Source organism: Mobula birostris, chromosome 22, assembly GCF_030028105.1.
Source record: "Mobula birostris isolate sMobBir1 chromosome 22, sMobBir1.hap1, whole genome shotgun sequence".
Taxonomy (NCBI): domain Eukaryota; kingdom Metazoa; phylum Chordata; class Chondrichthyes; order Myliobatiformes; family Myliobatidae; genus Mobula; species Mobula birostris.
This window is the reverse complement of record NC_092391.1, coordinates 23933044-23956730: the sequence shown is the minus strand read 5'-3', so window position 1 is coordinate 23956730 and position 23687 is coordinate 23933044. Positions and strand designations below refer to the sequence as shown.

Below are 23687 nucleotides of genomic sequence, written 5' to 3'. Positions count from 1 at the left end.
GCCCCCAGGGCTGTGTGCTCAGCCCAATGCTGTTCATGCTGCTGACTCATGATTCCACTGCCAAACCCAGCTCAAACTGTGTCATAATTTTCACTGACGATATAACAGTAGTTGGCCTCATCAGCGACAATAATGAGTCGGCAAACAGAGAGGAGGTAAAGAGGCTTGTCGAATGGTGTGAGAACAACAACCTGAGTCTCAACGTGGGCAAGACAAAAGAGATGATTGTGGACTTCAAGAAGGTACAGGTCAACCACTGTTCATTGCAGATCAATGGCTCTGCCGCGGAGAGAGTGAAGAGCACGAAGTTCCTTGGTGTGCACGTAACAGACGATCTAACCTGGACCCACAATGCCTCATCATTAATTAGGAAGGTACAGCGGAGCCCATGCTTTCTGAGGAGATTGGTTCGTGCAAGGCTCCCCGCCCCCCATTCTGGCAACTTTCTACAGGAGTACTATGGAGAGTGCCTTGTCTGGCTGCATCATTGCGTGTGGAAGCTGCAAAGCGTTCGAACACCAAACCCTACAGAGGACAGCAAAAACCACCGGGAGGGTCACTGGAGTATCCCTACCCTCTGTTAGTGACATTTACTGTGAACATTGTAGACGAAGGTCCCAAAGCTTTGTTGAGGATCCCACCACCTATTCCACATCTCCTTAACCCACGACCGTCAGGAAGGAAGTACAGGAGCATCAGGACTAGGACTGTCAGAATGAGTAACAGTTTCTTCCCTCAGGCTGTGAAACTAATGAATACCCTGCCACCCCTCAGGTCTCATCTCTAGGACAGCGAGCTGTATACTGTACTGTGCTTTACTACATGCATTTTTAAATTATATTTTATTAACTTATTTATGATAATGTATTGTTTTATGTGCTGTGTGTGGTACATGTTCTGTGGGTGCACTGTGGTCTGGAGGAACATTGTTTCATTTGGTTGTATATATGTACAAATCAGATGACAATAAACTTGAACTTAAATTAAAGAGTTACCTGGATTGCATTGTAAGGGTGGGAAGGCAGATGAAGGAATAACTTTAAAATGGGAAATGGATATTACTTGGAAGGGAAAGGTTTGCGGGATTTTGGGGAAAGGTAGGGAAAGTGGGATATTGTTTAAATCTCTCAAAGATCCAGCACAGAACAATGGCATGGTTGTAAGACAGGAAAACAGCATCCGTCATCAAAGACCCCCACCACCCAGCCCATGCTCTTTTCTTGCTGCTGCCATCAGATAGAAGGTACAAGAACCTCAGGGCTCACACCCCCAGGTTCAAGAATAGTTACTACCCCTCACCCATCAGGCTCTTGAAATACCCGTTTATTCAGTCACTTGCGCCATCATTGAAATGTTCCTACAATCAATGATCTCACTCTAAGGACTCTCTGTCTCATTATCTCAGGTTCTCGTTATTTATTGCTATTTATTTATATTTGCATTTGCACAGTTTGTTGTCTTCTGCACGCTGGCTGATTTTTCATTGTTATAGTTACTATTGTATGGATTAGTTGAGTACGTCCATAGGAAAATGAATCTTGGTTGTATATGGTGACATAGATGTACTTTGAACTTCTGAATAATATTTAGCTGTACTGTTAGCTGAAGATAAATGTGTCGGTTCACCAGACAGTTGAAGTTATTAGCTGCTTTACCCATTGATCAAATATCAATATGTTTGAATTGTAAAGTAAGGACTTATGCTACAAGTTTTGTAAATTAGTTATTACTGTAAAAATAAACAAAACAAAATTAATGAAATAATATTCATTTGCACATCTCAAGTTAGTAACTGATTCTTTTGCATTGGCAATTATTCACATCCAATGCAGGTGTTGGCACCAGGCTATTTAATCCTTCACACCAGTTAAACTCTTTAAGTTTTCAAACCAGCTGTGCACTCTTCCTACCATTCAAACAGATTCCATCCGAACACAAGAAATTCAGATGCTGGAAATCCAGAGCAACTTGCACAAAATGCTGGAGGAACCCAGCGTGTCTGGCAGCATCTGTGGTAATGAATAAACAGTTGACATTTTGGGCCGAGACCTTTCTTCGGGACTGGAAAGCAAGGGGAAAGACGCCAGAATAAAAAGCTGGGGGTTGGGGGGGCGGGGTGGAAGGAGGATTGCTAGAAGGTGATAGGTGAAGACAGGTGAATAGGAAAGATAAAGGGCTGGTGAGAAAGGAATCTGATAGGAGAAGAGGGTGGACCATGGGAGAAAGGGAAGGTGAAGATACCCCAGGGGAGGTGATAGGCAGCTGAGAAGGGTTAAGAGGCCAAAGTGGGGAGTAGGGGAGGAGGGAGGGATTTTTTTTACTGGAAGGGAAAATTGATAATTCATGCCATCGGACTGGAGGTTACCCAGTTGGAATATAAGGCATTGCTCCTCCACCCTGAGGGTGGCCTCATCTGGGCACAAGAGGAGGCCATGGACCAACATGTCAGAATGAGAATTCCATCTGAATTTCTAGCTAAGCTCTACATTCCTGCATTTACCTTGTCTTCCTTAATTCTCTTGGTATCTAAGAGGCTAAATGGAAGTAGAAAAACAAAAGACGTGTGAGGGAGGAGAAAGGGGAAAAAACTGCAAAAAGACACTTTGGCAACGTCAATCCTAAAGTAGCAGTAAAAAGGTGCCACATTTCTAAGCTCAGCATTTCTACAACTGCTTACATCCAATGATTATATTTACGAAGTGTCATCACTGTTGAAGAACATACAGGCAGTGATTTGCTCATAGCTAGAACCCACAATGGGGATAATTTAGTTAGATGGTGAATAAGCATTGGCTGGGACACTAGTGAAAACTGCTTTGGTCTTTTTCGAATGAGTCCCCAGGAGGCCTGGTATAGATTTGCATTTTAGTCTTGGGGTGGGAGATAAACAGATGACAAAAAGGCATGTGTAGGGTAGCTATAGAGGAGAGGACTTGGGCTCTTTATAGAAGTTTGGCATTGCTTTATACTTATCTACAATGAACTGGAAGGTTGCAGAACCCGCTTAGTTTCGGATGAAGGTGAGACCATAGACCACCTTGGGGGCTATGTGATGTGTGTACCCCTTAGCCCTCACCGAGAAGACCCTTCGGCACATTGCCAGCATCTAGAGCCACACTGCAGCCAGCTATTGAGTTGAGGTCATGGATGACTTTACTTCCATTTCAGTCCTGTGAGTTCAACAAGGCCAAAGTGAAATCACACAAAGGTGTAGCATGAGATGTTTGATGGGCCGAGTGGTTGGGCAGTATGGAAGGTACTGCCTTAAACTATTTCATTATAGTATATTTGAAGGCTTGAGGAGCAATGTTTCACCTTTCATGTGCGGGAAGGGGCTTCCTGTCACTCCTGCCAAGCACATTTTGTTTGTCCGCCTGGGATTGTTGCCCGTTTGTCCCCACCCCCAACTCCAGCACACAGCATTTTGCTTGTGGTTTTACCTCACTGTCTCCCTTTCCCCTGTTGCCTCGCCATGGTACACGTAATACAAGCTGTTATCCTGGGGAGGTTGCCCTCCTCTCCAATGCTCGTCCAGCGGACAGTCAGCTGCATTGAGCATGGTCCTGTTGGAAACTGCAAGTTATATATAGTATTTTTTCTCTGGGTCTAAGTCACCCTAAAGCTATTTCAAATGCCTTTTTGACTAATTCTGTTTGTCTTTTTGCAGGGTTATCTGATTTGGCACAGCTCTGAGCAACCCAAAAACTGGTAAAATACAATTTCTAGAAAGTTAATGCAGTTCATAAAAACCCCAACCCAAGTCATCCTTCTAAGGATACATAGCAGGATTTATCTGAAAATAGCTTTGTGTGCTATTTACAAGCCACGGGCAGAGCCAGACGTTCTAAAATATTGGGTTCATCAGATTCTGACCTGATGAAGCTGGTAACGTTAGAGTGAGGTCACAGAATATTTTTCAAAACCTCAACTTTCCGTCCAGCAGTTTGGTATTACCAGAATGTTTAAGCTGTAACCTTTAGAAGCTGCAGCAATTTCCACCATCATTCAGTCAAACGGTGGGCCAGTGTCATATGAGGTTACAAAAGGAAGAACTAACCGTCCTGGATCTGTTCCAATTGACAGTGGTAGAGTGTAGGTTGTCCATCTTCCACTTTATCAGATTGAGTTTATATTGGACCAATCGGCTAAATACACCACAAACTTCCTCTGCTCCGTATATCTCATGACACCCTAATGACATTTTGTTTTATTCTTTTCCTCATTGGTTACCTCTTCAATATCTCGAACTTACTTGTTATTTTTACTGGAAACTTGTTTCTCCATGAACGATGCTGAACCAGTTCCAGGAATAGGGCTTTCCAACATTGCAGAATTACCCTGGAGCCTCCCAACAATTAAAGGTTAGTTTCCAGATCACCAACACGAGTACACAAGCTTTTTTAATCACATAAGGAGAACTGCCTTAAGAAAGATAGACATTTTAACTTTATGCAGAAAGATATAAAACTTTACCATATATAAACCAAGCATTCTCACGCAGCTATCCTGCGTTCAGACTATTATTATGCTAATAGATCTACGTGATGATGTATTGAACATCTGGATAAGTTGTTTCCTCTGATGTGTTTTGACAAAAAGTTGTTGACTGTGTGAATGCTTACTTTTCCAGCCTTGATCCTCGACATGCTGGTGGGGGCTGGAGTACAGAAGCTAGTGAAGAGGAAAGGGCCTTCTGAGGTGACTCGGGGGATTTTGGATTACGTCGTCATGGATGTGTTTGCTTTCCCAGCTTCTCAGGCCAGCAGAGCAGCGATGGTGACGCGATTCTTCCTCAACCACCTGGTCCTAGCGGTGCCCTTGCGAATCCTGCTCGTTATCTGGGCTGGCGTCATCGGCCTCTCTCGTGTGATGATTGGGCGACATTACCTGACTGACGTCTTCTGCGGGTTTCTCATTGGCTATTTACAGTTCAACTTAGTGGAGCTGCTATGGTTACCATCTGGCACCTGCCAATTACTGGCATCAGTGCTTCCAATATGACAGACACTGGAGCTGCAAGGATAAAGCAGATAAAAGATGGGTATGGGGCAGTGGATGTGGGGTGGACACCAGCACCCCCATTGGTGAAATAGTGGAACCAGAATTTGCAATGCCTCCTGCAGCCCTTCGATAGTGCATTTTTGGAAAAGTGAAAGACATTTCTGCCTTTTAAATTCTTTAGAAGATAGAACTCTTGAAAATTGCATTTGAAAAATTCAAAACATTTGCTTGTAATGAAGGTAAGCTGGGTTGTGGGGATGGGTGGGTGGGACATTGCATTGGCTGCCAATATCACATTACCTTCAACTTATCAAAAGACAATGAATGAGACTCTTAATAACAGTGAAGGATGCCAGAGTCTGTTTAATAGGAAACACTGGAACGGTCAACTGGTAGAAATATGGGAAGGGTGCTATTGTTACCAACTGACTTCAAAAACTGGCTGTTCTTGCCACCTCTTCATCTATATCTTACTGGCAATGTGGTCTGTTGTTGCAAAGTAACTTGCAAGTGAATAAACCAATACTCATCATGGATTTAAAACCACATGGGCTTGAATGGGTGTTGGCTTCCCATTAACCATCTGCTTCCTAACCACTGGCCACACGAAGACAGCTGGAAGAAGCCTGCTGGCCGTCACAAGCCAGCTGTGATCCAAAAGCCATAAAGTGATGTGAATGAGCCATATTAATGCAGTTCGCTGTTTCTTAATCTTACTGAATGGGGCAATGGGGGGAGCTGCACTTCAATGGTACAAAAATGACTGGGATTTGTGGGAAGACTGCAATTATGTAACCCTTTGGAATAAGCATGACTATTTTCTTGTTTATAGTCTTCATGCATTAAACGTGTTTGTATTCTGTAGTGAGACTGGGTGGATTATTTCCGTGTGAAGCTTTGGTTGCATTCTACTTTATGCAGTCATATACTTGTGTGCCTCAGAAAGTTCTCAAGTATGTGGCAAGGGATTGCCATTAAGAACAGTTATTGCCACTGTCCAAGCAGAGTCCACTTGCAGTAAACTGATTTCCATTTGGTCTGCCTCTGGTGGTGTTGGTGGTGAGGGAAAGGAAACTGGCCCAGGAGACAAGGAGAACTTCCTGCCACTGAAGGAAGAAAGAGCTCGCATTTCGAAAGCACTTTCCACCACCGCGGCATAGCCTTTAGCACTTCACAGAAAAGGTAATTTCTGAAACGGATCCGCCAGCATTGAAAGCAGCAGCCATTCCTCCACAGCTTACCCCCAACAAACTTCAGTACAATAATTGTTTTCTGGGAATAGCTCTCTGCTGCTATTCAAAACAGTGACCTCAGATTGCAGATGTTTGATTGGAGTTGAGTAAACCCAGCCTTTTAATATTCATTTGTAGGGAAGTACTGTCACGTACAGGATTCTCCACCACCACACAACAGCCCAATTCGGAAATATATCACTCTTCCTTCATTGCCATTGGATCAGAGTCCTCGTAGTCACTGGCCAGCAGCAGCACAACACTGTTTTCACTCCACATCCATGGCGGGCCAAGAAAATGGCTTGCTCAGGATAACAAAAGCTAATCTCACAAACTAAAACTTCAGTTTCAAAACTTATTGTACAGAATCCATTTCAGCTCAATATTGAGTCATTAATCCTGGTTTGGACAACCTACACAAGAGTTTCGTGTACAGACTTTGGAGAAGTTTAAGGTTGTAAAATGTTTTTTTTAAAAATAAAAGATCTCAAACTATTTCTGAAACAGTTTATTATGAAATATAATTGCCTCCCTTGCCCTAACAGTAAATTACAGCTTACATTGATTACTATTATAACTGTACAGTGTGATCAAAACAAAACACTGGATATAAAAATTAAAACAGCCAAGTCAGCCAGTGCCCGATGGAAATGCCCTGCAAAGCGTTGCTCAAATTTCAGATAAGTGCAGCTAAAATTATCTTAAAGCACTCCCACCCACCATAAACAGGAGCTACTCTGACATGCTTTTGCCCTTAATCTGACAAAGACTTGCTTACTGCCACGCCTGCAGTTACAGACCTATGTTGCCCCTGGACTGGGAATGCCCCCAGATTCCAATTCACCTGTTCAAATTCCTCCAGCGTTTGGCCTTCCCCATATCTGTCATCTTCCCCAATCCTCTAAGATCTCTCACTCCTCCAGTTCTGGACTCTTGCACATCCCTGTATTTCCTCACTCCACCACTGGCAGCCGTGGAATTCTCTCTCTAAATTTGTCTGCTTTCCAACTCTCCTTTCTCGTCAAAAATCATTTAAAACAAACTTGCTTCTCCAAGTTTTTGGTCCTCTGGTGTGATACCTTTATAAGTGCTTGGTCACAACATTTTAAAGCCGCTATATAAAGGCCATGTCTCAAATTGGGTTATATTGACATCAACAAATGAGGAGCGAGAAGGAGATGGGGACTAGTTGTCCAACTCTTGTGCTGCAAGATTCCCCTTCAGGTTTGGCTTTCTATAATCAAGTGACCATATTTTGCAGGTTGGGGCGCTGTTGCCTCTACAGTCCCTCCCTTTGGGACTGCCCAATGGCACGGCTAATAACGCCTCTGCCTCATGGCACCAGAGACCCTGGTTCAATCCCGACCTTGGGTGCTCTCTGCATAGAGGAACCACACAGATTCCACCCAGGTTCTCCAGTTAACTTGGTCAGAGTAATGAGTAATATATCGAAGAGAAAAAAAAAAAGTTTGCTTGACTCAAGGTTTGTCAGTTAACAGTTCCAGTCACCTTCTGGCTGGTATGAAAGATGCAAATGGACATGTTAGCTGACCGACGGCTGGAACGGGAATTCATATGTCAAAAGCTCTCACAGATCATCCAACTGCAGTTGGCAAGTCATCTGCGTGGTCACTGGTTGATATCATTTGGCTCATCACAGGCTTGGAACAGGGTAAGACATTTCCTCACAGAAAGGACAGGCAGATAGGTGGGCCAGAGGAGCGGTCAGCCTCAGAGTGCAGCATCTTGCACTGGTCAGCTCCGGCACTGATAGAACTGCACAGGTCCCCTTCCTCAGGTAGGTGAGGGAGAGATTCAGACACACCAAATGAGGTGCAGAAACTTAATTGATTTGTCACTGTCACTGATTTGTTGTCTCTTTTTGTGCTGAGGAGTTTCAACGTTATTGTTAGTGGGAGTTTGCTGGGCAAATAATTGGCTACGGTCTTTCCTCCCTTTCAATGGTGACCACATTTAAAAAGTATTTCACTGTAAAGTGTTCTGGGACATTCTGAGGTCACATATAAATGTGAGTCTTTTTTTAAGATGCTCAGATTTATTTTCAAGCACAAGATTTTTTCAAAACAGACATACACTGTCTTCTAAACCTTTAATGGTAGTGGATTAAATTACATTGATAGTTTACAGGCATGACCAGACTTCCTTCCGGCTAGTGGGCAATGTTGAAAAATCATTACTTGTCCAGACAGTGACTGAGTATGACTTGAATTGTATACACAATGAAACGTCAACTTTGGCCAATTTTTTTCTACCTGTCATTGTTCTTCACCAGGCAATGTTATTAATTACATTTCCCAGAAGACTGTGGTTGACTAGTTACTTGCAGTTTACTAGACAGAGCTAGCAGGCTGAAGCATCATGGTCTGCCTTTGGTGTCCCAATTTCATTGGCCCTGATGTTGACAAAGAAGTGAGGAGGGAATAGGAAAGCTGGAGGTCTCTTATCATCGTAACATCAGGATTGTGTTTGAAGAATTCTTGACGGGTCCTCTGCCTGCCCGGCCGAAAGTTGGAAGGAGGAATATGGCAACTGGCAAGAGCATCTGTGGGAAAGGAAGCTTTACCTTAGTCAGCTGGTAGCTCTGACCACATTGCAACTCCTCTGTCATTCATACAGATCTGTGTGGTGGCTGCAGGTATGTCATCATCACCGAGCTGTCCGGGAGGAGATCACCCAAGACTAAACAGAACAATGGAGCAGTCCTGAAGGTAAAGTAATTTCAGTGTGTCAACCAGCCCTTTTCAAACCACATCAAAGATTTCCTTCACTTGAAAGGTACAAAGGCAGCAAGTGCGTGTAAACACCAGTACCTCCATCTGATTTCCCACCTTACACACGGTGCCTAATTAGACAGCCATTGACCACTTGTCAATGGGTCAAAATCTCGGAACTCCCTCTCTAACAGAACTGTATTTGTTTCTTCACCACTGATTGCAATGTTCCTCAACAGGGCACAAGGGGATTCCAATCTCACGTCTCAAATGGATTTGCAACTTTTGTCTTTAACATGTGGATTCATCCAATGTCTTTGAGAAATAGTGGTTTGTGTTTCCTGGAGGAGTTGTTAAGTCTTTTGTTATTCACCTCTATAAGTCATGAAGGGAAGCTTAAAGTGTCTCTGGGCCTCTCGCTATGAGTGTAGTGTCCAATATGATTCATTATGTCCTGTTATAGTTATTCAGAACAAAACATCCCAGCAATGAGGCAGTTGCTATAAAACACCAGACGATGACTCATTTATCATCCCAAAATGAATCCAGTCATCACATTCACTGTGCTGTTTTCCAGCATTTGTCCCTGGCTTATCGCATTTCACGATTTCTGACTACCTTTACTCAGAGAGTTTTGCTTTCAGCAGAAGCTAACACTTCTGGAGTATGTTTTTCCCTGACCCTTAATTTCTGCACTATTGTTATGTTTGTCCATGGTTTAAATCCACAATTGTGTTAGAAAAGTACCCTCCTAATCCAGCATGTACTTTCTTACAAAGGCCCAACATAAAGGATGAGAAGTGACAGCCAAAACCTGTTAGCCTTCCGATGACTCATAAAAACGAGCAATTATTCAAAGGAACACTCCAAATTTTATAATTCTTAATTCATACAATCAAGAACCATACTGTACAGAACGTATGGTTCTTGTAGAGCCATCCAGTTATCCCCATTGCTCTCCTCTTCCCCCGTGGTTCTGCAATAGTATTGATACTTATTGCAACACAGGAGGTGGTCAGTCAGTCCACTGGGTCAATGCCATCTCCTAGCAGAGCAATCCCATCCATTCCACTGCCCTCCTTGTAGTTCATCAGCATATTCCCCACAACTAATGCCCATTGACTTGATTATTTACTTCCCAGTTAGCTGCACCAAGGGATAATTTGCAATGGCTAATTAATCTACTAGCACATCTTTAGTGAGATGGGAAGAAATCTATGAGGTCTCAGAGGGAACATACAAACTCCACCCTGACAGCATAATTGAACCCAGCTCCCTGAAATTCTGAGGGAGTTTGCAACCAATGCAACCTATATTTATCTATTTCCCTGATGGAAATTATAATGAATCTAAAGTATTGCCCTTTCCAGATCCTAATCACTCATTGAGTGATTGTTTAAATAAAAACCTTCCTGGAGCCCTTTTTCACCATAAGATAAATCTATGTCATCGTGACACTAACCCGTCTACTTGTTTCTAAACCCCAACTTGTCTACAAAAGGCTGTTTGCCTGTATTAAGTATTCCTTTAACATTCCATGGTCCCAACATTCCTTACCTCTGGTATCATTCCCATAAATCTCCTTTACAGACTTCCACAGACCTTACAACCCTTCTAACAGCGTGGTATCGAGCTAGGTAGACATCACCAGCCATTATTAGAGCTAAGGGTGGGGAACCCTATGGCACATGTGCCAAAACTGGTGCATACAAAAATTCTGTAGACACTCAGCAGGCGGTGATGCCCCTTGATTCTTTAAACCCTAAGAAGATATAAAATGATCAATGCTAAATGATGCAGCAAATGATGTTATACAACTCAAGAGCAGTGAGATATTTTTACAGGAAATGCTCATGCTGGTTTGGCATCAGCTAGACATTGTGATAGCATGAGACATTGGATGATATGTTTTGCAGACCTGGTGAATACATCAGCATTTGGACAGCAAATGGCCACATAAAATTGTTATTTTTAAGTTGTCTTTTTGAAATATTCATATTAATTATTTTTGAACAGCTTTTCTAAATTGCTTCTTTTATTTCAATCTGTGTCTGTTCTACTATTAATAGTAAAACAATGATACAAATAAATAAGCAACAGGACTCATCTTTTTTTCCCCCTTTCAGTCCATAATTATTGTTACTAATTCATTAATCAATGATAATCTTGTCACAAAATTAATATGGAATACAAGACATTTTAGAAGATTATCACTGAGTTGGGCACACACTCTCAAGAAGATTCTGCACCTCTGATCTCACCAATGATTCATTAACTACATTGCTTAAGTTCACACAGTTCTTCCTGCATTGTGTATACTTTATGATAATTAATAATTGCCATATCCCAGGAACCAGCTCTTGGTGAAGGCAGACGGCACGAGCATAGACATTGTGGTCTGAGGAAAGGACGGTTTGAAGATTATCACCTCACAGTCCAGGAGTCATTTGTAGTGTATTGAATATTGCAGAAATATTTGAGTGATATTGTAAACATATTGTTTGATGAAGCATTCATTGTTGTTTACATTTTCATTCCGGGTTAGATGTTAAAGTATGTGAATGGCATACGGCATCATGCCACCATGACATAAGTCCGTGTCTCACTAAAAGCAAAACTAAGAAGCGTACACGTTATTCTGGGCTGCGTGTTCTTTCAATTAGTTTTATGCTTTGGAGTTACAAAACATAACAGTGGCAACAAGGAAGTTTTAAAATGAACCTGTTGAAGCACAGAACCTTTTTTCTTCACAAGAAGAGAGAGACGGATTGAGATTTTTAAAATAGTGCAGCATGTGTCTCCTCAGAAAAGGAGAGAGACAGGCAAGTAAAAAAAAGGCAGAAAATGGACGAGATTCATGGGTTCAGAAACAGTGAGTACCAGCTGATAATGATAATACATGTTTTTTAAAAAGCAGAAGTGGCTGGTACATCGGAAAGATAGATATGTCTGATTGCAGAGCTGTGTGATTGAACAAACTGAACAGTATTTTAAAACAAATGGAATGGCTGATAAGAAATAAGTGCTAGTTTTGCTGAATATAATATAGTTTGCTTAGAAGTTTAACTGCTACAACCAAACCAGCTGATATGAGCTTTGCTGATATCATGAACGTAATACAGGAACACTTAGAACCAAAACCATTGATGATTGCAGAACAATTTAGGTTTCATAAGTGGAATCAAAAGCAAGGGAAGTCTGTTTCAGCATATGTGGCTGAATTGAAGAAATTGTCCCTGCATTGTTACTTCAGTGAGGTGCTTATTAATGCACTTAAAAATCTTATAGCTTGTAGAATCTTACAAGAAATCATTCATAATGTGTCTCCTAACTGAAGCACAACTCACATTTAAAAGAGCAGTTGAAATTGTGTATCTATGGAGACAGCAGACAGAGGTGCAATTGAGTTACAGTCAGGAACGAAAGTGAACATGAACAAAATTGCAACGTCTACCTACCTGACTGAACAAATTGTGTTACCATTATGGCAGGGGCTCATATACACCAGTCCAATGCAGGTTTAAGGGTTGGACTTGCAGATAATGTAACAAAATAGGACACATACAAAGAGCATGTCGGGCAGACAAAAATAAATGGACTGCATCAGGAAGAGGAAAAGCCAAGTTGCATTTCAAAAAGAGCACTGATCTGTATACTTTTGACAAAAAAAAATCTGATGATAATGAGAGTGATACAGGACTGCGTAGCCTTGAGATTTACAGTGTGAAAATTAACAATAGACAAGCAATATGGCTTACAGCAGAAGTGAACAATAAATTAATAAAAATGGAATCGGACATTAGCTCGGCTGTTTGAGTCATTCCATAAAATGAGTTTGAACAGCACTTCAAAGATACTGGGCTGAAGCCTGCAGATATCCAACTAAGAACATGCTACAGAAAAGAAAACTGTGGGAATGATATTCATAGTAGTGTAATACAATATCCAGCAAGCTACATTGGGCTTCTGTGTTGTAAAAACAGGAGGACTAACATTGTGGGGCTGTGATTGGTGACAGGACTATAACTTGACTGGAGATCCATCCACCATTTGCATGCCACATCCTCTGCAAAAAAGTCAACTGAAAGCAAGTTAGGAAAGGTGCTGGATGATGCAACAGCAGTGTTCAAGGATGGCATTGGAAAACTCAGACATATCAAGGGTAAAATAGCGTTAAATTAAAATCCCATACTGAAGTTTTATAAAGCCCATCTGGTTCCTTATACCATCCGTGGTAAAGTAGCCAGTGAGCTGGGTCCACATGGAGACTGAAGGAAGTTTTTCCAAGGTTGAGTGGAGTCCAGTGGTCACAGTAGATAAGAAGAATAGGTCAGTCAGGATCTGCAGTGATTTTAAGGTCACCATCAACCCACTCCAGAGAGTAGATCAATACCCTCTGCCCAGGGTAGAAGATATCTTTGCAAAGCTTTCTGGAGGATAACACTTCAGCAAAGTGGACTTAGCTGAGGCCTATCTAGAGATGGAGATAGAAGTGTATCTACTGTAAACACTCACAAATGGCTTTATCACTATAATAGGCTTATTTTTGAAGTAGTATCTGCATTTGCACTCTGTCTGAATGCTAAGGAACAGGTGCTGCAAGGCTCCCCAGGCACTCACTATTACTGGTTAGGATAACAAGGAACATCTACAAAATCTCAAGACAGTTTTAAAAAGACTAGAAGATTATGGGCTCAGAGCATGACACAACAAGTGCAAATTCTTTAAACCAAGCATTACTTACTGCACTCACACCATTGATGCACAAGGACTACACAAGTGTGCTGAGAAGTGGTGAATGCCCCAAGGCCAAAGGATGTGTCACAGTTGGGGTCCTTTTTAGGATTTGCCAATCACTGTAGCAGGTTCCTGCCAAACCTGCCTATTGTGCTCCACTCCCTGATCCCTATACTACAGATAAAGAAGAAATGGCAATGGACAAAGCACTGTGAGGTGACTTTCTAAAAGACAGGAAATGGTGACATCAGACACCGTACTCACACATTATGATCCACATCGTCCAGTGAAGCTGTCCTGTGATATCTCACCTTATGGTGTAGGTGCAGTCATGTCACACGTGATGAGTGATGGAAGTGAATACCCTTGTAGCCTTTGCGTCACATCCCCATACTGCCACAGAGAAAAATTACACACAGATTGACAAAGCGGCCTTGAGTTTGGCTTGGGGTGTAAAACATTTGAACCAGTACTTATGTGGGAAACAATTTACCCTCATTACTTATGATCAACCACTAGTGTCCATTTTCAATACACAGAAGGCTGTTCCAAGAACACTAGCAGCACAAATGCAGAGATGGGCTCTGTTTCTTGGAGGACACAATTACAAGATTGAATTCAAAAGGACAACAAATCATGGAAATGCTGATGGATTGTCTCATTTACCCATATAAAAGGAAATAACCAAAAAATGTACAAAAGAGGACACTCTTCTTGACATATTCTACCCACTGCAAATCAAAAGTTTCCCTAATACAGCAGGAATGATCCAAAGGAAACCAGGGAAGACCCCACGCTGTCTCAGGTCTTCATGGCCACCCAAAATGGCGGGAATGTGCGGCAGAAACTCCAGATCCTCCATTTTTACCAACTTGCCCTTGATGGAAGTTGCCTAATATGGAGATTCAGAGCTGTTCTACCATCCAAGCTGAGAGCTAAAGTGATGGAGGAGCTACATGTTGGTCATCTATGCATGGTCAAAATGAAAGTGTTGGCTTGAAGCTCTGCCTGGTGGCCTGGGATAGGTCAGCAGATTGAGCAGCTTGCCATGCACTGTTCAGGGTGCCAATTCATCCAGAAGATTCCAAAAGCAGCACCTCTCCATCCCTGGGAATGCCCCTGCAATGGCCTTGCAGAGGATTCATGTGGATTTTGCCAGACCATTCATGGGCACAAGTTTCTTCGTAGTGGTGGATGCAGCTACAAAGTGGCCATACGTGTTCCCAATAGCCTCCACTACAGCCTCATGCACAGATGATGTATTGAGAAGCCTCTTCTCAAGGGCCAGTTTTCTAGAACACTTAGTCAGTGACAATGGACCACAGTTTGTTGCAGACCAGTTTCGGTCATTCCTGAAAATGAATGGATTGAGACATCTGCACCGTACCACCCTGCTACAAATGGCTTGGCAGAGAGGTTTGTCCAAAGTCTAAAGAACACACTGTGAGTGATGTCAGCTGAATACACTACACCGACACTGAAACAGAAGCTTGCCAATTTCCTCCTCGCATATCACAATGCAGCACAGTCCACAACCAACGACCCACCAGATATGCTGTTCCTGGTCCGTCCCTTGCATTCACACTTGGATCTCCTCAAACCCAATCTCAGAAGAGTTTGCAGGGCAAACAGCTGAGACAAACTGAGGGCTTCTCAAACAAGGAGGTTCTATGTTTCACTCCTGGACAAGCTGTCCCGATGAGGAACTGCAGAGGTGATCAAAAGTGGATACTTGGAAACATTAAGGACCAAACTGGACCACTCTCCTACACGGTGGAGATTGTGTCCGATGTCATCTGGAGATGACACATCGATCAGTTGAGGAGAGCAGCCTCAATTGTTGGAGAAGAAAGGTGCCCAGAGCTGTCAGAACCACTTCCTGCGGTCCCAGAGTCAACTCCTACAATCACCATGGTGGAGGCCCCAGAACCTGAGATTGTTTCACAGCCACAAGTCTCACCTGCCAAGCAGAGTGACCTCCCTTGTCAGGAAAGATGTTATCCCACAAGAGTAAGAAATCCTCTACAGCAATTAAATCTTTAGGCCTTAATGGGACAAGTTAAAATTTACTATGCAGTGGATGTCTGTATAGTAGATATATATAACTAAGCAGTTAGTTACATATAACTAAGTTTATAACTAAGCACGGAGGAGTGTGGTGTATTTAATATTTCAATAATATTTGAGTAGTATTGTAAATATATTGTTTGATTAAGCATTCCTTGTCATTTCAATAATTCATTATGGGTTACATATAAAAGTATGTGAGTGGCATACATCATTACACCACCATGTCATAAGTGCATGCCTCACTAAAAGTAAGACTGAAAAGCCTACATGTTATTCCCGACTGTCTGCTTTTCTTTCAAGGTTACAAAGCATAACATCACGCTCTATCGATCAGCAGTGATCCCTGACTTCCTGCAAGCCTCTTAGGTTATCCACAAAAGGCACCTCAAAGCACTACTGTCATGAAAGTTGATGCTTTGCAGCAGCTGTACACTGCAATAAATGAAAAATGACTACAAGCTACAACAAGAAATATAAAAAATATAAATAGCGCAAAAAGAGAGTAACATAATGAGGCAGTGTCCGTGGACCATTCAGAAATCTGATGGTGGAGTTTCTGCAATGTTGAGTGTGTGGCTTCAGGCTCCTGATGGAAGTAATGGAAAAAGGGCATGTCCTAGGAGATGAGGGTCCTTAATGATGGACGCTGCCTTCTTGAGACATTGCCTTATGAAGGTGTCTTCAATGGTGGGGAGGCTCGTGCCTTTGCTGGAGCTGGCTGAGCTTACAAACACCTGCAGCTTTCCTTGATCCTCTGCATTGGTGCTTCCATACCAGACGATAGTGCAAACATTCAGTAGGCCCTCCAAAAAGTGCAAAAGGCAGCAGGAGAGTGCAAAATCCTAAAAATGTCCACCTGTCCTAGTTCCGTTTGCTCCTTTTATCTTGTCGCTGCTTTTGGGCGACTTTTGAGTCGGGACAGCCTGCGGATGAGCAAAGAGCTGAGCTGAAATAGGCCTTTTGATTTTGTGTTTTATATTCTGTGTTTTTGCTTGTTCTTTGTTTGTTGCTGTTTGCACATGGGGGTGGGGTGGGGGGGTTGATATTTTTCTTTGAACGTGTTGGTTCCATGTCTCTTTGTTACATGGCTGTCCGTGGGGAAGACAAATCTCGGGGCTGTATACTGCATACATACTTTAATGATAAATGTACTTTGAACCTTTTCTCCACAAGTGTTTACTGCTCACCTGCCACAGAATCTGTAGGACCTACCATGACTTTAGAGCCCACGGAATGGAATGGAAGTAAATTGTCCTGTCCGGGGGTCCTTCGGCAGATACCAATAGAAAAGCAAGGAGTTTTGCTTTATGCTGTGGAATAATGGATGTATCTGTCAAATGCCACATCACCCACCCCCTGTGTTAATTAGTGTGGGGAGATAATTAAAAACACAAATCTTCCAATTTTATACTTATGGTGTGAGCTTCATAGACTGGGAAGAGAAAAGTCTTTTGAGGTGTTAGCATACAAAAACTGTGTACATTCGCTTCACTGTAGAGTTTTAGGATTTGCCATAAGAAAGATTTAATGAAAAATGTACGCAGTCATTAAATGCTCCTACAACAACAGATTTTTATTTGCATAACACCTTGCACATGCCATTATATCCTAAAGCACTTAGCAGCCATGAAGTACTTTTGGAGGACAGTTATTAGCGTGGATTTGTGGCACCTAGCTCCAGTGGGAGTAGCTGTGCTCATGTTAATAGCCAGATGATGTGTTCTGTGGGAGGTAGGTGAGGAATAAATATTGACCTCCGGACCATGGGGAGTACTCTCATGCACTTGCTCAGTCTAGTTTTGAGGGATGTTTCACTTGTGTCAAGAGCAGGTTGAAAATGGCACCTTCAACAGTGTGGCACATTCTTTGTACTGCATTTGGGTCTTCAGCTGGGGATGATTCTGCTCAAGTGGGAGCTTGAACCCATGAATTTCCAAATCTGAGGCAGACAGGTCCTTGACTAGTCAGGGCGTCAAAGGTTACGGGCAGAAGGCAGGAGAATGGGGTTGAGATGGATAATAAATCAGCCATGATGGAGTGGCAGAGCAGACTCAATGGGTGGAACGGCCTAATTCTGCTCCTACGCCTTAAGATTGAACGACAAAGTACCTGAGGGACAGAGGCTGGTGATACAAGAAGAATGGCCCTTCCAGACCAGCAATTTGTGGAGAGATTGTCCAGGATTCCACTGTGGTTTACATTTTAAATACTTAGAGGAACGTGTTTGGTTGGAAACAGGAAACCAGCCTTTGAGTGACTGTGCTTTGAAGAGAGCCAGATCTCTGTTTGAAAGCAAGGAATATATAGACAGGTCACACTGTCTTCCGATATCTTGCTGAGAGCTTAGATTTCCACATCAATTGGCCCCACACTGATCAAAATTTAAAAATATAGATGCTTACATAACATTGTTGAGAAGCTATTCATCTGGACAGTGGAGGTACTCCCAAGTAATAAACCATCTTGCACTTTTGATGGCTACAGACGCCGATTTTCCTGTTTGGAGACACAGACACGTCATCCATATCACTTTTGTAAATTAAAACTGAGCCAACTGTGTCATGTGGCTTAACTCTGGAGTCTGTGCTGAGGTGACTGCGAAAGTGCTTTAGAAACTGTTATTGACTTATCCGTTTCCTTGGGCAGCAGTCTCATTCCTGCCCACTCCCACCTACACGTGGCAGTGGGGTGAGGGGGTGGTGGTGCAGAGTTTCGATCTCAGGCTTGGGAACAAATGCAGCGCACCTTAGCAGTGGAACAGTAAACTCCACACCTTTCAGAACCGTCCTAAAGACCTGCTACAATTCATTGTGAACACTAATGTGGCATGGCCTAAAAAGTTTTGCGCACTTTCTGAGGGTCAAATGCAAGAACGCTGGGGTTCGAGGAGTGTTGGTGGAGGAGGCTACTCTAAATACTAATTTCCTAAAGATCAAACGTATCCCAGCCATGGTGAAGCCAAACCTGATCTGATCTTTTACCTTATTGTCACCCCCCTGCACTTGACCCCTACTCCATTATTCATTTGAAAACTCCCAGTTTTGAATACATCGAGTCTGCACAGCCCTCTCAGGCAGAGGTTTCCTGAGGCACCACACCTTTCATCTGCTGAAAGGCTGATGCTTTACCATAAGGATGGACGCACCACTCAGGGGAAACAATATCCTACATCCACCCTTTCAAACCCTTGAAGAATTGTGTACATTTCACCAAAGTCACCTCTCACCTCTTAAACTCTGTAGAATATAGGCTTAGCAACAGACACAAATTGCTGGAGGAACTCAGCAGGCCAGGCAGCATCTTTGGAAAAGAGTGCAGTCGACGTTTCGGGCTGAGTACTCTTTTCCACAGATGCTGCCTAGCCTGCTGAGTTCTTCCAACATTTTGAGTGTGTTGCTGTGGATTTCCAGCACCAGCAGACTTTCTCTTGTTTGTGATTAGAATATAGCCTTAGGCGGTTTAATCTCTCCTCACAGGACAATCCCTCCCACCCCAGCAAACAATAAGATGAACCTTTGTTTTGCTGCCTCTATATGAAGCATCCTCGTCCTTGGGTGAGGAGACCGGACTAGTACCATATCTCAAGCACAGTTTCTCCAGCGCCTGTTCCTCATGCCCTCTTCCCAGGGCATCTACACTTGTACATTACCGTTCTCCTGCAACGTACCATTTGCTTCCTAAATGCTTGTTGCACTGATATGTTAACTTCAGAAGTGATTTGTGTAAAAGGACAGCCACTCCTCCCCCCCTTCTCAGCACTAAGATTTTTAAATATCTCACCACTTAACGCAAGGTCCACTTTTCACCTTTTTCCACCAAAGCATGAACCCACATTATTTTCCACAGCCCCATTAGATCACTCTCCTCCCCTCGAAGCCTCCTTGCATCCTCCCCACACTGCCAGTCCACTCAGTTAGCATCACCGAACCCGTATGTATTCCTTCACTGATATAGGTGATGCACAGATGGGCCCCAGTAGAAATGCCTGCACCAACGCACCAGTCACAGCCTCCCAATCGGAAAATAAACCAAATATATCTTCTTTCTATTTCAAAGTAAGGTTATTATTGAAGTACGTACTGTGCAGTGCCTGTAAAAAGTATCCTCCCCCCCCCACCCGGAAGTGTTCATGTCTTATTGTTTTACATTTAATCTGGCTTTTTTTTTGACTCTGATCAACAGAAAAAGACTTCTGTGTCAAAGTGAAAACAGATCTCTACAAAGTCATCTAAATTAATTACACATATAAAACACAAAATAATTGACTGCATAAGTATTCACCCCCCCCCCTTTAATAAAACACACCAAATCATCATTGGTACAGCCAATTGGTTTTGGAGGTCACATCATTAGTTAAATAGAGATCACCTGTGTGCAGTCAAGGTGTTTCAATTGATTGTAGTAAAAATACACCTGTATCTGGAAGGTCCAACTGCTGGTGAGTCAGTATCCTAGCAAAAACTACACCATGAAGACAAAAGAACACTCCCAGCAACTCTGTGAAAAGGTTATTGAAAAGCACAAGTCTGGAGATGGATACAAGAAAATTTCGAAGTCATTGAGTACAGTTAAGTCAATCATTGAGCGTCCTCAAAAACTGAGTGACCGTGCAAGAAGGGGACTAGTGAGGGAGGCCACCAAGAGACCTATGACAACTCTGGAGGAGTTCCAAGCTTCAGTGGCTGAGATGGGAGAGACTGCACTTACAACAACTGTTGCCCGGGTGCTTCACCAGTCACAGCTCAATGGGAGGGTGGCAAAGAGAAAGCCACTGTTGAAAAAAAAGTCACATGAAATCTCAGGTAGAGTTTGCCAGAAGGCATGTGGGAGACTCTGAAGTCAGCTGGAAGAAGGTTCTATGGTCTGATGAAACCAAAATTTGATCTCTTTGGCTGTCAGACTAAATGCTAATGTTTGGCATAAGCAAACACTGCACATGATCAAAAACACACCATCCCTACTGTAAAGCATGGTGCTGCTTGCATCATGCTGTGGGGACGCTTCACTGCAGTAGGCCCTGGAAGGCTTGTGAAAGTAGTGCGTAAAATGAAGAAGAAGAAAGCCCTTAACTCCGAGTAGAGTCCTTTTAGCAGGCTTTCTTATTTTTATGAGGCCGAGTTGCTAGCTGGACGTTCAATCCAGCACGGATGGAAAGGGTGCAAGGGAGCCGGCTGGATTCGGACTCGGGAGCCTTCGCTCTGAAGTCCGACACTGATGCCACTACGCCACCAGCTGGCTCAGGGTAAAATGAATGTAGCAAAATACAGGGAAATCCTGGAGGAAAACCTGATGCAGTCTGCAAGAGAACTGTGACTAGAGAGCAGATTTGCTTTGCAGTAAGACAATGACCCCAAGAATAAAGTCAGGAATGGCTTAAAAACAGAGTAAGTGTCCTGGAGTGGCCAAGTCCGAGTCCAGACCTCAATACAATAAGAATTTGTGGCTGGACTTGAAAAGGGCTGTTCACTCGCAATCTGACAGAGCTTGAGCAGCTTGGTAAAGAATGGGGAGAAATTGCAGTGTCCAGGTGTGCAAAGCTGATAGAGACCTACCCACACAGACTCAAGGCTGTAATCGCTGCCAAAGGTGCATCTACTAAATACTGACAGGAAGGGAGTGAGTAATTATGCAATCAATTATTTTGTGTTTAATATTAGTAATAAATTTAGACTGATTTGTAGAAATTTGTTTTCACTTTGACATGCAAGAGTCTTTTCTATTGATCAGTGTCAAAAAAGGCAAATTAAATCCACTGTGATTCAATGTTGTAAAACAATAAAACATGAAAACTTCCAAGGGGGGGGTTTGAATAGTTTTTATAGTATGTTACCATATACTAAGTTGAGATACATTTTCTTGCAGGCACTTGCAGGTAAGAAACAGAATGGAATTTTGTGAAAGAACTACATGTAAATGGATGAAGACTGACTAATATCAATGTGCTCTGTATTTTCTGTCCATTATCCAACCCTCAGTCCAGAACCAGAATCTGATTTAATATCACTGATGTATGTCTTGAAATTTGTTGTTTTGCAGCAGCAGTACATAAAAATACTACAAATTACGATAAGAAATATATACCACAAAAATAAATTAATGCGAGCAAAAACCACACCAGTATATTACTAATATACATATTGGAGTGAATATTTGTAAATAATGACGCACTCCTAGTGACTCTGTAAATAATAATTTGCTTCTTGGGACACTCTTCAAATCGTCACACACACACACACACACACACACACACACACACACACACACACACACACACACCCTCCTTCAAAATGTAAACTGTACTAAGATCCCTTGTGATTCCCTGAAGGTGCAGTTACTAACTCTGTAGAATTAAGGTCTTGGGGAACATATTTGAACATCATTTCCACATTCAGTGTTGTGTTAAGGCCCAGCTCCCAGTGCCCAATCTTTGCAACCTCATTCAATCCATTAATTCATAAATCATACTCTCTTTTCTAAAGTGAACGCTGTGAAATGAATGCACTAATAGCAGCTTCAATTTTCATTCTCTGCTGGATTAGCTAATTATACAGCAGCCTGCAAATCAGCCAGGCCTATAAAACAGAGAGCAGGCTGCGATAGAACAACTTCTAACCCTATATAAGATGAAAATTAACTTAACAAACTGTATTGGGTGGGCTTCTCCTTTAGAAAGGAGTATGATAAGTGGACAAAGAGATTGACGATAGCAGACAAGGGAGATCATTTGATCTATCCAGCTTGTTGTTGATGCACGTGGATGTTATTTGGTTTTGAAAGGTCACTCCCTAAAGGGGAACAGAGTCTCAGGGACAAGTGGAAAATAAAGCAAATCCCACAAGTGCTCATCCATCACAGGCGAGAAAGCTCCCATCCACGTTTGTAAACACAAATTCTATTTTTATGCCCTTCACTGGTGAGAATTCAAAGAGGATTTTAACACATGATGAGGTTCTCACTGCAAGATTCACTATGGAAGTTGAGTATTAGAACCAAAGGAAGGGATGTGCTGACGTCTGAGAATACTGTTTCAACACTAAAAAGACAAACTTGTGTTAATACAATGTTCTCACAACCTCAAATAGCCCTGAGGTGCTTCATAGCCAACTACATTGTTCCAATATAAACACGAGTCAAATATAAAGCAGACAGCACGCTCCAGTAAACAGCAGTGTGACAAAAACCAGATCATGTGTTTCCAACATAGTAGGTTTAGACGCACAGGAGAATACTTCTGTTCTTCTCTAAATTGGTACCTTGCTTCTACCTGAGCTCACCGCCTTTTATGCTCACTTTGAAAGGGAGAATAAAACTACAGCTATGAGCAGTGGAGGCTACCTCAGTAAATATATTTAAGAGAAGGTTGGATAGATGTTTTTGCATAGGAGGGGAACTGAGGGCTAGGGGGAAAAGGCAGGTAGGTGGAGATGAGTCCATGGCCAACAGCCATGATGTTATTGAATGGTGGAGCAGGCTCGACGGGCCAGATGGCCGACTCCTGCAGCTACTTCTGTTCTGATGACCCCTGCAGCATCTGGTGACCCAGTGACCTCTGTCTAGGAGGCGGACGGCAGCCTGTCTTTCAAGAGGGTGAACCCTTGCAAGGCCACAGGCCCCAAAGGAGTACCTGGTAGGTCTCTGAAAACCTGTGCCAACCAACTGGTGGGTGTGTTCAAAGACATTTCCAATCTCTCATTGCTTTAGTGCAAAGTTCCCAACAATCATACCAGTGCCCAGGAAGAGCAGGGTGAGCTGCCTCAATGACTAGTGTCCAGCAGCACTCACGTCTATGGTGACTAATGTCCAGTAGCGTTCGCGTCTACGGTGATAAAGTGCTTTGAGATGTTGATCTTGGCTGGATCTAACTCCTGTCTCAGCAAGGACCTGGAGCCACTGAAATTTGCCTATCACTGCAATA

General features: G+C 42.7%; 1 protein-coding gene across 3 annotated transcripts in view; it reads left to right on the top strand.

Moving 5' to 3' along the window:
- LOC140186269 (inactive phospholipid phosphatase 7) overlaps positions 1–5250 on the top strand; it is a 47581-nt gene extending 42331 nt beyond the window's left edge. Inside the window, exon 3 of one of the 3 annotated variants that reach the window (XR_011882830.1) lies at positions 4631–4709. Coding sequence is in view for 2 of the 3 variants with exons in the window: in XM_072240323.1 (XP_072096424.1) it covers positions 4631–5001 (371 nt within the window). In the remaining variant the exon portion in view is untranslated. Of the gene's footprint in view, positions 1–4630 lie in introns of all 3 variants that reach the window. The other 2 variants (XM_072240324.1, XM_072240323.1) reach the window with 2 other exon arrangements.
- The last annotated feature ends 18437 nt before the right edge of the window (positions 5251–23687 follow it).